Consider the following 12247-nt stretch of genomic DNA (forward strand, 5'->3'; position numbering starts at 1 on the left):
GGGTTGGGTAGAAGGGGGAGATCCTCTTGTCTAACAGCTTGAAGACAGCAAATATTTTAGCTAGGATTAAAGGTATGCACCACCATGTCCAGCAACCATGTCCAGCAAGATTGACTTTAACTGTGTGTGGGCGCTGTCATAGGGCAGATGTGGGATCCCTTGGAACTGAAGTTACAAGTGGTTGTGAGCCACTGGACATGGGTGCTGGGAACCGAACTTGGGCCCCGTGAGAGAGCAGTACCTGCTCTTGCCTTCTGAGCTTTTTCTGTTTTCCTCTTTCCTGAGAGTCTCTGAGACTCCGCGTTTTTGGTGGGCCATTGTGAAATAGGAAAGTTCACCCCAAAACCACTCGGGGTGAAGGCAGTTGTGAATTTGCAGCCTTGTGGAAGGATGCTGGGTTCTGGAGAGAAAGGAATTGAGTCTTTCTGCCTTTATGTTTGAGTCGGAGTGAAGAATTCTCTTGTTACAGAAGCTGGGAGGGGAATAAGAAACTCTCCCTTTTGGAGATCACGTGACAGCTTCTGCAGTCACGAGATAACCCCGCAGCGTGATTCAGCTACTTTCTTGTTTAAATTGTGTAATTAGGCTGTTCAAGCAGCTGTGGCTTTTTATGAACTGTTTGGTTTGGTTTCGTTTTTTATTAGAGTTTGACCCTGTAGATATTTCGGTGAGGGCTATCAACAGCCCTGGTTTGGGGGATACTGTATTTATACTTCTGACAATTATGGAATAGATAACAGCTATACTAAAACATTCCCTGTAGATTGTTCATTTAAAACCTGGCACCTCTCCACACTTGGTGGGGATCAGAACTGGTCTCCACCCGCAGACTGTTTTCCCTTGTTCAGGGTGGCTTGCAGTTCACTGTTCCGTATGAGATACATGGAGGGACTGCACATCTGCAGCTCCAGAAACCGCAGGTCACATGCAAGGCTCTTCGTTTTTCTCTCTGCAGGAACATCCAGAGGCTACGCTGACACTGTCTTTGGCACAGACTGTCTTCTGTAGGAAACATGGATTTGATCCCCAGAGTCCCTTGTGTGTTCATATAATGTTGTCGGGAACTGTGACCAAGGTGAGTGGTGACTTCCACGAGGAGAGATGGGCCAGAATGTCATGGTATTAGAAACAAGGAAGCAGTCTTTGAAGAATAACATGCAATTGATTTGTTAGTGGGTGCGTGGTAAGAACACGTTCTCACACATACAGTGAGTTCAAGAACTTAAGGCTCTGGTGGGGGTCCATCATGTAGGTGTTCAGTAGGACTCTTAAGGAACAAAGAACCTATGTCTTACAGCCAAACATGTCACATTTGGAAGATTCTGTGTAAAAACACTCTTGTTAAGAAATGTCTGAAAAAAAAATTAAAAAAAAAATAAAAAAAAGAAATGTCTGCTCATACAGAGCCATTGCTCTCTAGTTTCACGAGAGTTCCATGTTCCCATGTTTGATACCAACAAGAGGGGTGTCTGTTACTAACTAGAAGTGTGTCTGGACAGTCTGGGCTGAGTGCTGGAGAGAAGAGGTTAGATATGATCGACAGTGCTGAGTGTGGTGGTGCATGCTTCTAATCCAAGCACCCAGGAGGCAGAGACAGGCAGATACCTGTGAGTTCAAGACCAGCCCGGTCTACACAGTAATGTCAAGGCCAGCCTTGTCTACATAGTAAGTTCCAGGACAGCCTTGTCTACATAGTGAGTTCTAGGACAGCTAGGTCTTCATAGTGAGACCCCCATCTCTAAAACCAAACAGAAAAAGATCTATGGAATGCCAGTGGACAGGTGTCATGTACATAGTCTTATTGCTGAGCCAGTGATTTGCTTTCTGGCCTTTGTGACTTCAGGTCTGGACATTCTCGTGGGTATATCTCTGTGGGTGGTGTTCTTGACTAACAGGAGCAAGCCTGGAAGTGACAAATGCTCTTGGGTCCCATCGTGTTACTTCTATGCATGTTCACCCTTCACACGCATGCTTTTCACATGTGCAGATAGATCCTGGGGTGAGTGGGACGCTACTTTCAGGCCCAGGTGACACTAGTGTGTCTGAACCGGTACAGTAGAAGCTCAGGATCACTGTTGAGCAGCGAATCTTGGTCCTTACGGTCTGTTTTGATGCATGTGTCATTACGTTACAAGTATGAAATCACCGTTGTCCATTTTCTCTGAGCTTCCATTTATTCTGAAGTCTGAAGACCATGATTTGCAGCTGAATAAGTTCTCAGGCAGGGTGTGTGGTGTGAGAACCACACATTGTTAGCGAAGGAGAAATCCAAGAGTCAGTCTGTTTCTCCCCGGTTTATCCTTCAGGTGAATGAGAAGGAAGCAGACTATGCGAAGAATTCGTTATTCCTGCGACACCCTGAGATGAAGACTTGGCCTTCCAGCCATAACTGGTTCTTTGCAAAGTTAAATATAACCAACATTTGGGTCTTGGACTACTTTGGTGGACCGAAAGTCGTGACACCTGAAGAATATTTTAATGTCACATTGCAGTGAGTATACATTTCTCACCTGTCCAGCATCGCCCTTTCCAGCCCTCCCAATGCGAGGGGGTTTAACGTTTCATATGATTCAGACCCTTGCATAATCTAGGATCCACTCTTAAAATAATAAAATACATAGGTTACAAAAGAAGCCAGGCATAGTAGTGCATCCCTTTAATGCCAGCACTTGGAAGGTAGAAGCAGGGGAGATCTTGGTGAGTTCTAGGACAGCCAGAGCTATATAGTGAGATCAACCAAATAAAGAACAACTCTTAAAATATAACTATAAAATACTTTTAAATGTGTGATACAGCATTGGTAAGCTTCTGAATTAACATTAAATAGTGTAAAATCTAGTGCTGGGTGGTGGTGGCGCACGCCTTTAATCCCAGCACTTGGGAGGCAGATCTCTGTGAGTTTGAAGCCAGCCTGGTCTACAGTGAGTTCCAGGATAGCCAGGACTGTTACACAGAGAAACCCTGTCCTGAAAAACCGAAAAGAAAAAAGAAAAAAAATCTAGTAATGACATATACCTGTAACCCCAGTCCTTGGGAGGCAGAGACAACCACTTGGATTAGGAATTCAAGGCCAGCCTCAGCTACGTGGTGAGGTTGAAGCCAGCCTGGGTTACGTGAAACTGTGTTTCAAACAAACTAAAACAATGAGTCCGTAACTCTCAAAGTAGTGGAAACTAGAGGCTATATAACGTTTACCACACCATAATCATAGCACAATTGCAAGGCATCTTTGATTTCTCTAGTGTTGTTGGAGACGGTCACAGATACCCCATCACGTCTATGGTTTGTCATCTGCAATCATCCCTGAAGGAATAACAAATTTCACTTAGAGCTCAATGAGAAGGTGGGGAGGAGTTTCATTCAGGTCACTGTGCCCATGAACTCCCCCTGGGGTCTGGGCTTCGGGGTTGAGGTCCAGCGTCAGGGCTGTGCCTGTGGGAGGACTGTCTAAGGAGCAGGCTTGCTGCTCTGGTCTGAGTGCACCGCATCTGAGTCTGAGCAAGTGACCCTTTCCTGCCAGCATCACCGGGATGCCTGTGGGGAGATGTGGTTTATTCCTCTGGAGGTGATGAAGTTGGGACCAAAGGGGCCCCTGGAGAGAAAGGAGATGGGGGTGGGGTAGGGGTGCTGGAGGTGTAAGTCCAGCAGCTGGGGCTTGGGCATGAATCTCAGCATTACAAAATAAAAGTAGTAGAATTACCAATGGCTGGAGACATAGCTCAGCAGTCCGAGGTTTGGTCCCCAGTACCGTCTTGTCTGAAAGCAGCTGAGAAGCAGGCTCCAAAGATGGACTGGGGTGGGAGGAAAAGGACGATCCGATCTGGAGTGAGGTCAAGGTTCAGGGGACAGAGTTTCCTAAGTGGCAATAGGAATTTGGCTCTATGTGACCTCTGCAAGCTTGAGAGGTGATAATGATACCAACAGTTGCGGGTAGAGTCTGTTGAACATGTTTTACCAGTTGGTGCTATGCTTCACGTGATTAGCTTCTCACCACACCCGGATAAAGCAAGCAGTGATCCCCAGGCTGTAAAATGGAGCACCTGGCCGAGAAATGCCAGGCTTGCTCAATGCCTTTCGGCCAGGAGGTGGCCAGTGCTGGGATTCAAACGAAAGCATCCTAGCACGGAAGCCAGGGACTCCGAACCAGGTGCTGTTGCTGGGGCTGCCACTCCAAGTTCATTTTTCGTTCACTTCCTGTTTGTGATGACTGACAGCTCTGCGGGGAGATGGGTGAGGCTAGTCAGATAGATTTATATGCCGTGCCTGCATGAAAACGGGTGCAGTAAAGAAGCCAACATAGCAGCTCTTTGGCTGGAAAGGGAAGTTTATGCCAAATTGCCAAGGCAAGGCTGTCTCCTGGGAAAGCAAGGAGAAGCAACAGGGAAAAGGTTTCTAGAGTTAAATGAGAACAGGGAAAAGGGCTTGCGAGCTGGGGTGAGGTTTGTGAGCAGAGATTAAGAGTTTAAGAGAGGCAGCATTAACCTTGTCTTAGGTACCACAGTTCTGTTAAGAGCCACAGTTCCTCTTGCAGGAGAGAAGAATGACTTCCTTTTTAGCAAGTAGGAACTTTCTTCTAGTCCCTGAGATAATGGTGGCTTTTGTCTAAATGCCTGACCTTGGGAAAAGGAATTCCTTGGGGGACCAGACCATTCCCAGTCTGGAGCCTAAATTCTTAGTGTTTGTCTTATTCTATTAGGGAACAACGCAGGTGAAACTGTGTAGCCCCCACCCTACCCCAGTGGTTGTAAGTTTTAACAGCAAAGCTCAGGGCTCTATTGTGTTCCTGCCCCTGTAGTCTGAGCAGAGCTGAGGGTAGTGCGTGGCCCAGCCCACAGCAGGTGTTGGGGAAGCAGCTGCTGATTGGCACTTGATTGAAACAAAGTCTTTCAATCGTCTGAGTGAAGAACTCAGCCTTCCCAGCATTGATTTTGTTGAGAAGAGGCACAGGGCCTCTGACCCTCCTCTGGGCTGGCCAAGCGTCCTCCGTTATAGGATGTGGAGGTAGCAATTGCCGAGGTCATCACCACGCACCATATTATCAAGGAGACTGACAGCAAGAATGATGGGCCGCTCTTTGAGGTTAGAGTTTTCCTTCCCGGGACATCACAATCTCCATAGTGCAGTTATCTCTGTGTAAATAACATGCCCTGGGCAGTGCTTACTTTAATAACAAAATAGAATTATGTTTTCCCATAAGTCTCTGCTCTGAGTGAGTAAAATAGAGGCCCCCACCTCTGTTATGTAGCGGGTAAGTGCTTTTCTGCAGCTCAGAGATAAGAGGGAACCTTTGGTCTGGTCCTGAGGGGAGGATGGGAGAGCAGGGCCAGGCGTCCCCTGCTGTGCGGTACTATGGAAGGAAGGCATCTAAAAACTGCTGTGGGTACCTCTGGCCACTGATTGCTACTTCAATCTTTGAGTGAGACTTCCTTCTAGCTCCTTACTGCCGTTTGCTGCCAGGACTGTGTCACAGTCCGGGGAGTGGACAGTTGTACCTGTGAGGACTGTGGTCTGTCCATTCTCAGGAGCCACTAACGGGGTCCTCATGGCATTCTAGAGTTTGCCCAGCTCCACCTCAGAAGATGCTGTTTCTCTAAACAGCACAGGGTCTTCTGCCTGCAGCTGCTGGCTGGGACACTGGAATGAAAGTGTCCACACAGGAACCTGGAGGTCAGGGCTGACACCGGACCTAACTAAATGACCTGTGTCATTGGGTTGCTGGACCAAGCCGGTCTGCTAACTTGCCTGTTGAGTGAAGGTTTGAAGGACTTCTTGAGGCGTTTGCTGATGTCCTGGAGGCAGCCTTTCGCAGGAAGGGCTGAACTAGGCTTCACTTTATCACTGGCCCACTCGGATGTCTCTTACCAAGACTGAGGCAGAGATTTCCTAGTTGTATATGTTATGCCCAGATCACGGAGTCCCCCCAAAACCAGCCAGGAGACTGAGCCCAATATGTAAAAACAAAGAGTCTTTATTCTTACACAAGTTTGCAAACTCGGTCTCTCCAACGTTTGGAGTGATCGGAGAGCCCCAATCTCAGAGTCGAGGTTTTATAGTAGCAAAGGTGGGGGTGAGGGATTTCTAAGGATTAGGACTCCTGATTGGCTGACATTTGTCTAGGGGTGTCCTGGTAAAAGGCGACGGGTGTGTGCTGGCAGGTGATCCTGTCTACAATAGTTGAAATGTTTCTTTGGGTGGTCATTTCCTGGGTGGTGCCTGGGTGGTCTCAGTTTGTGGTCTTTATTGGAACCAGGTATTGTCTCAGGGTAAACTACTGAGACTCAGGTCTCTATTGAGCTTGTCACGGCTGGATCTGTAGTCTGTTAACCCCAGTCAGAACAGAAAGACAGACAAGGTCACCTCCTAGCTGGGCCCAGTATCAATTGGTATTGGTCAGTCACTTCTCTCTTGTTTTAATGTTCAGGACCCCTTTTGTGTTGTAAAGGTTTCTGCCCCCCCCCCCCAGAGTCTTTTGTATCCCAGGCTAGTCTAAAACTTCTCTTTATAGCCAAGGATAACCTTGAGCTCCTGCTCCTCCTGCCTCCTCCACCTCCAGAGTGCTGGGTTACAGGTGGAGCCACCTTGTGAGTTCGTCAAACTCAGAGTTCTGTGAATACCAGGCAAGCGCCTCTTGCCTGGGCTACACCCCCGCCCTGTGTTTGTTTGTTTTTCATTTTAAACCTTCAGAAATTTGTTTTGAACGAAGTCCTGCAGGCAGTGAGTGGTTCTGTTACGTCCTGAGACATTGACCGAGACGTCAGAATCACCCAAGGAGAGCAGAGGAGCTCCTTAAAAGATTATCCTTTGTCCCTGTCCCGCATTTACTAAAACCAGGACCAGGAGTCACTGAAATTAACTTAAAATATTAAACTTTTAGGTCCTGAGTGTTTCTCTAGTCTTTGCTGGGAACAAATGAACTGTTAAGAGTGCCCCACCCAGGTAATAAGATAACTAACTGTCTCTCTTTCCTTTCCAGGTGAAGCAGAATATGGTGAACTGGCCCACCCCAGCAAAGAGCCGTAGATGGCTCCGCACACTTAAGAGCTTGCTGTTGTCTGCAGCTTTCCTGGGCTGTCAGCGGACTCTTGTCACCCGCTAGTTGATCTTGTTTGCTTGCCTGTTTACAGAATGCTGTTGGTCCTAGAGTGGGATCTCTTGAAAGATGTGGTTGCTGGATTTAAAACTTGTGTTTCGAAGCCATTTTCACAGAAAAATGCCGTTCATTCTAATCAAGGATTTTTTCTTTCATCTATTCCCAGTGTTTTTTCTTCAGTTGTGCCCATAGATGGGCAATGTAGACCAAGTGTAGATTGATTGCCCATCGGCACTTGAGGTACCAAAGGCGCTTTATTCCTGATGGCCACTGTGCCTGGAGGGTGACCCCTTCACCCAGCTGCCTCTGGAGCCTGTGCAGAGGAGCCTGGAGTGGGGAGACCTGAGCAGAGGGTGTGCCCCGGATACAGAGTGCTGTGTGAACCCTTCAGATGTGGAAGGAGTGAACTGCCTAGTCACGTCGGCCTGTAGGGCTGATCCCGCACGGGACAAAAGTGTCTTCTGTAAAACTCCGCGAATGTCTCATGTTCCAAAGTCATAGTTACCCAGAGCAAAGAAGTCAGAAATGTTTCCTGTTTTCATCTTCCACCTAAGTAGGCACTGACTATTCATTCTTCGTCCTTCAAAACATATACACATGGGCTGGGGGCCGGGGGCAGCTCGCTTGAAGGCACAAACGAACAAAAACCAAAACAATATGTTTTATTTGCATGAAAAGAGGATTGCAGAAGGAAAGGAAAGGAATTTGTTTAGATTTTTTTTTTCAAAAGAAGAATTAAAAGAATGACAAGAGGAATTAGCCCAGGCACCAACCACAGCCCAAGCCTTCCTCAGACGCTCTGTGTCTCAGAGCTCCTGGCGCTGCTTCCAGAGTCATCATCTGTGGGAGATAACATGGTAACACGGCATTGAAAAAATGTTTCTGGAGCCAGGCAGTGGTGGCGCACGCCTTTAATCCCAGCACTTGGGAGGCAGAGGCAGGCGGATCTCTGTGAGTTCGAGACCAGCCTGGTCTACAAGAGCTAGTTCCAGGACAGGCTCCAAAGCCACAGAGAAACCTTGTCTCGAAAAAACAAAACAAAAACAAGCAAACAAAAATGTTTCTGGGCTAGAGGGACGGCTCAGCGTCTAAGAATGTGGACTGCTCTCGCGGAGGAACTGGTCCAAGGCTCAGGCAGACGCAGCTGCTCAGAACTCCAGCTCTGGAATCAAATCCCTCCGGCCTCTGGGGGCACCAGCACACACATAGACACTCGCGCACACACACAATTAAAAATAGCACATTTTAAAACGTTTCTTCAGAGGGTGTACTAGGTAGCTTCGTCTCCTGTATTCATGATCTCAGATGACGTAAGAGTCCTTTTAAATGAAGTGCTGGGTATCAAACCACTGATCCCTACAAAAAGAAGTTAAATAGGAGCCATAATGCTGAAAAAATAGATGATAAACTAAACAAATCCCGCAAATGACTTTTCAAGAAAAAAAATTATATTAAACAGCCAGAGTCTTGTCATTCAAGTCATTAACCATTAAAAGCGTTATTTTAACGTGGTGTGTTGGACTGCTTTCAGAGATCCAGATGTTTGTTCCAAAGCTTCACTGTACTGCTCAACCCGTGTTCTCGTTTAACCACACTCCTAAGTCAGCACTTGCTCCAGGACTCGGAGGGAATCACGCAGCTCTTTTCCACTGTCCTAGAATGTGGGGAATGTGGGAGTCTAGGCTTGGGCTCTGGCATGCTCTACAGAACTGGGTTGAGGGCATCTCCCTGGTTTTCTCTTTTTCTTCCCGCTCACTGTGACTTCTGTCCTCGGCATTTGGTACCGTGGAAAAACTTTATATTCAGGTCAGATCCAATTATCCTACGGGGCAAAGTCCTTTCTTTACAGCTTTATAACTGGACTCGTAGGATGTCACTGAAGCATTCTGAGTGTCCACAAGGGGGCACCACAGACTACTGTTTAAGCGGATGCAGATTGTTGGGGGCGGGGGTTGGTGGTGTTATTTTTGTTTTGTTTTCTCTATTTCTTAGTGTTTCTAGCCTGTAGTTCAAGGTGTCTTCAGCCCTGTGATGTTCTTGCCTCAGCTTCCTAAGTACTGGATGACAAACACATGCCACTGTACCCAGCCCAGCGCCAGTTTCTCACATAGCTGAGTTATTGTAGCCAAATGTCGGTGTGACCAGGGCGGTGACACTGAAGTAAAGGCAGTCATCAAGGGCAAGGGGTGAGATGAAGGCCTGACCTCTGCTGCTGCTGCTGGGTCCTTCATACCACGACTGCGCTTCAGACCTTGGGTCTCACACCTTGCCTGCTGCAGACAGGAACTGAGCCCCAGTCTTAGGTAGGATAAGGGATGAATGAGAGCTGTGTCCCAACAGCGTGCAGCTCCTGACCAAGGCCGTGGTGCTAAGAGGGCATGGCAGACAGCCCCTGAAACTGCAGCGGCCAAGCATTTGCCAGATGCTTCCCTGGCCGCTGCTCTGAGCAGACTTAAGACCAACGATCGGATTCGTCTGTGTTCTAGTCCAGGTTCAAAGCCCTTGGGATTACGTGGGGGTGGGGACCCATTGTGAACGGAGGCACGCACAGGTCAGTGAAACAGGAATGTTCTGACGAGGTTGCCAGCATCACACGTCTTTCTCAGTGGCATCCAGACCAGGGATCACAAGGTGATAGCGGACAGCTCGCCTTAGTGGCGCATTCTGTAGCTGTTTAGTGCCGAGAAAATAGTGCTCCGTGGGAGTTCATTGGCCAGTGTTTCACGGTGCTTTCCAAACTCTTTAAAACACATGCTCTGTTTTTTTAATCTGAGAAGACAATGGTGACTGTCAAAGAGTATGGGGTCATCATTTGCTTGTTTTTCCCCCCCTTTTTATTGTAGGATGCCCATGAGAGGGAGGGGGACAGGGAGGAGGGGAATGTGAGATAAATTCAAGACTTGTAGCCTCTATAGTTTGCAGTTGGTTGTTTACTCTTTGCTCTTTGAGGACTCCGCCACCTGGCTCCCAAATAATCACACAGAGACTTTCTCTTTTTGTGAATGCCTGGCCTTAGCTTGATTTATTTCTAGCCAGCTTTTCTTAAATTATCCCATCTACCTTTCGCCTCTGGGCTCTTACCCTTTTCTGTTTCTGTATATCTCTTTGTTCCTTCTTATGCTGTCTCTGGCTGTGTGGTTGTGTGACTGCCCCTGTCATCCTCCACTCCTTTTTCCGCTTGCCTCTCTTCTGTTTACTCTGGTAGCCCCGCCTATCCCTCTCCTGCCTAGCTAGTGGCTATTATTAGACCAATCAGGTGTTTTAGACAGGCACAGTAACACAGCTTTACAGAGTTAAACAAATGCAGCATATAAGAAAACAACACATCTTTGCATCATTGAACAAATATTCCACAGCATAAACAAATGTAGCACATCTTAAAATAACATTCCACGACAATACTTAGCCTAGGTGCTGGTATTTTGTGGTTTTTTCCTATCTTTGATGGATTGTTGAAGGATCATGCTAAGTACTGACTGGGTATCCCAATGCTTCTGCTTTATTTTGAATTTGTTACATGCCTAGAAATGGTTTACAAACATAACTTAGTAAAAGGCAAGCGATCTGTATGAAGAGAAACCATAGTATCCAAGGGCAACGTAACAGTCGCAGAATCTGTCCTCATGGCAGCATCCCTGGGCTACAGAATAAGCACCTGAGCTGGGAGTCTTGCTGTCACCGGGACTCAAAGTAATTTAAACAGAGGAGGAATTTGCTGCTCCTAAAAAGAAACAGTCCTTCAGAACACCATCTTCGCGGTGCGGCCTCTCCCTGTCAGTTTTAATTGCAGCCAGCAATTTTGACAAAGTGGATGAAAGCTTTATATTTGGGGTCCTAGTCACTCCTGAATGAGCAGCGCTGTGTCTGGACGTGGAGGGCCCTCAGTGACTGAGCCCAGGTCCCGGGTCTGTGGGCAGGATGCGTCGTTGACCAGGACTGTTGTCATTGGCCCTTTCCAGGAGATGGAGGTTGGAACCAAGAGGACTTGGAGAGTTTTGAAGGAGACTTCTGAAAGGAGGTCATAATAACTGACAATAGTCAGACAGGGCAGGACACGGCCAGACAGGGCAGGACACAGCCAGACGGCAGGACACAGCCAGACAGAGCAGGACATGGTCAGACAGTGCAGGACGTGGCCAGATAGGGCAGGACGCGGTCAGACAGCAAGCTCCCCTCTAGTTTTTCTTTCTTCTTCTTTTTCTTCTTCTTCCCAGTTTCTTAACATTTTGGTTGTTAATCAGGAACGTTGCAGATTGTTTTTAGGGTTTGCCGTCAACTCAACTAATAGCTCTGCAGTCAAATGTCACAATGGTCTGTGCTGAATCTCATAGGGAAAACCTCGGCTGTGTTGTTCAAACTGGCAAGCTTTAGGTTACCAATATGTGCATACCCCAACACACGAACACACACACACATGTGTATACCCCCAACACATGCACACCCACCTACCCATGTGCATACCCCAACACACACACATCCATGTGCATACCCCCAACACATGCACACACACACACACACACACATGTGCATACCCCCAACATGCACACACTCGTTAAATAAACGTAAGTTTTGAAGTGTTCTGTCAGCTGTTTTTCCTCTTAGTGAACTAGGCTTATGCTCACTGTCCAGTGATCCTCTTAGTAAACTAGGCTTATGTCCACTGTCCAGTGATCTCTTAGTGAACTCTAGGCTTATGTCCACTGTCCAGTGATCCTCTTAGTGAACTAAGTTTATGTCTACTGTCCAGTGATCCTCTTAGTGAACTAGGTTTATGTCCACTGTCCAGTGATCCTCTGGGAATCCCTTTAGTTTACTTTCTGGTAGCTCTAGGGTTGTCAACACTTGGTAAAACTGTTTTCCATTTAAATTATTTCAAAATCAGTAGATTTAAAATTATCCATAAAGCATATTCACGTAATTGGATATTTTCCCCTTAATGTATTTAATTTTCTTTAAATTTAGTTCTTTGCCTTTGGGAAATTTGGTAAATGTCAGTTCAGGTTTTCTTCCACTTTTATGAATTAATTTTTCACCCTTAGTTCTTCAATCTGTCTAGAATGTTCTTTGTTTATCTCTTTCTTAATGACAAACCCAAGTCACTTTTAATCTACCATGAGCCCAAATCTGTCCACAGGTCTCTCAACAGCAAGGTCAGAC

The 12247-nt window shown here is 47.0% G+C and overlaps 1 protein-coding gene across 2 annotated transcripts in view; it reads left to right on the forward strand.

Moving 5' to 3' along the window:
• Window positions 1-8602, forward strand: part of Creg1 (cellular repressor of E1A stimulated genes 1) — a 12908-nt gene extending 4306 nt beyond the window's left edge. Inside the window, exons 2-4 of one of the 2 annotated variants that reach the window (XM_050158364.1) lie at window positions 956-1075; window positions 2307-2491; window positions 6974-8602. In XM_050158364.1, coding sequence (XP_050014321.1) covers window positions 956-1075; window positions 2307-2491; window positions 6974-6977 — 309 coding nt within the window. In that variant the 3' untranslated portion in view covers window positions 6978-8602. Of the gene's footprint in view, window positions 1-955; window positions 1076-2306; window positions 2496-6973 lie in introns of those variants that run through there. The other variant, XM_050158365.1, reaches the window with a different exon arrangement.
• Window positions 8603-12247: the final 3645 nt, after the last annotated feature.

This window comes from Alexandromys fortis, unplaced genomic scaffold (genome assembly GCF_014885135.2).
Source record: "Alexandromys fortis isolate MF-2015 unplaced genomic scaffold, M_Fortis_MF-2015_v1.1 scaffold_97, whole genome shotgun sequence".
Lineage (NCBI taxonomy): Eukaryota > Metazoa > Chordata > Mammalia > Rodentia > Cricetidae > Alexandromys > Alexandromys fortis.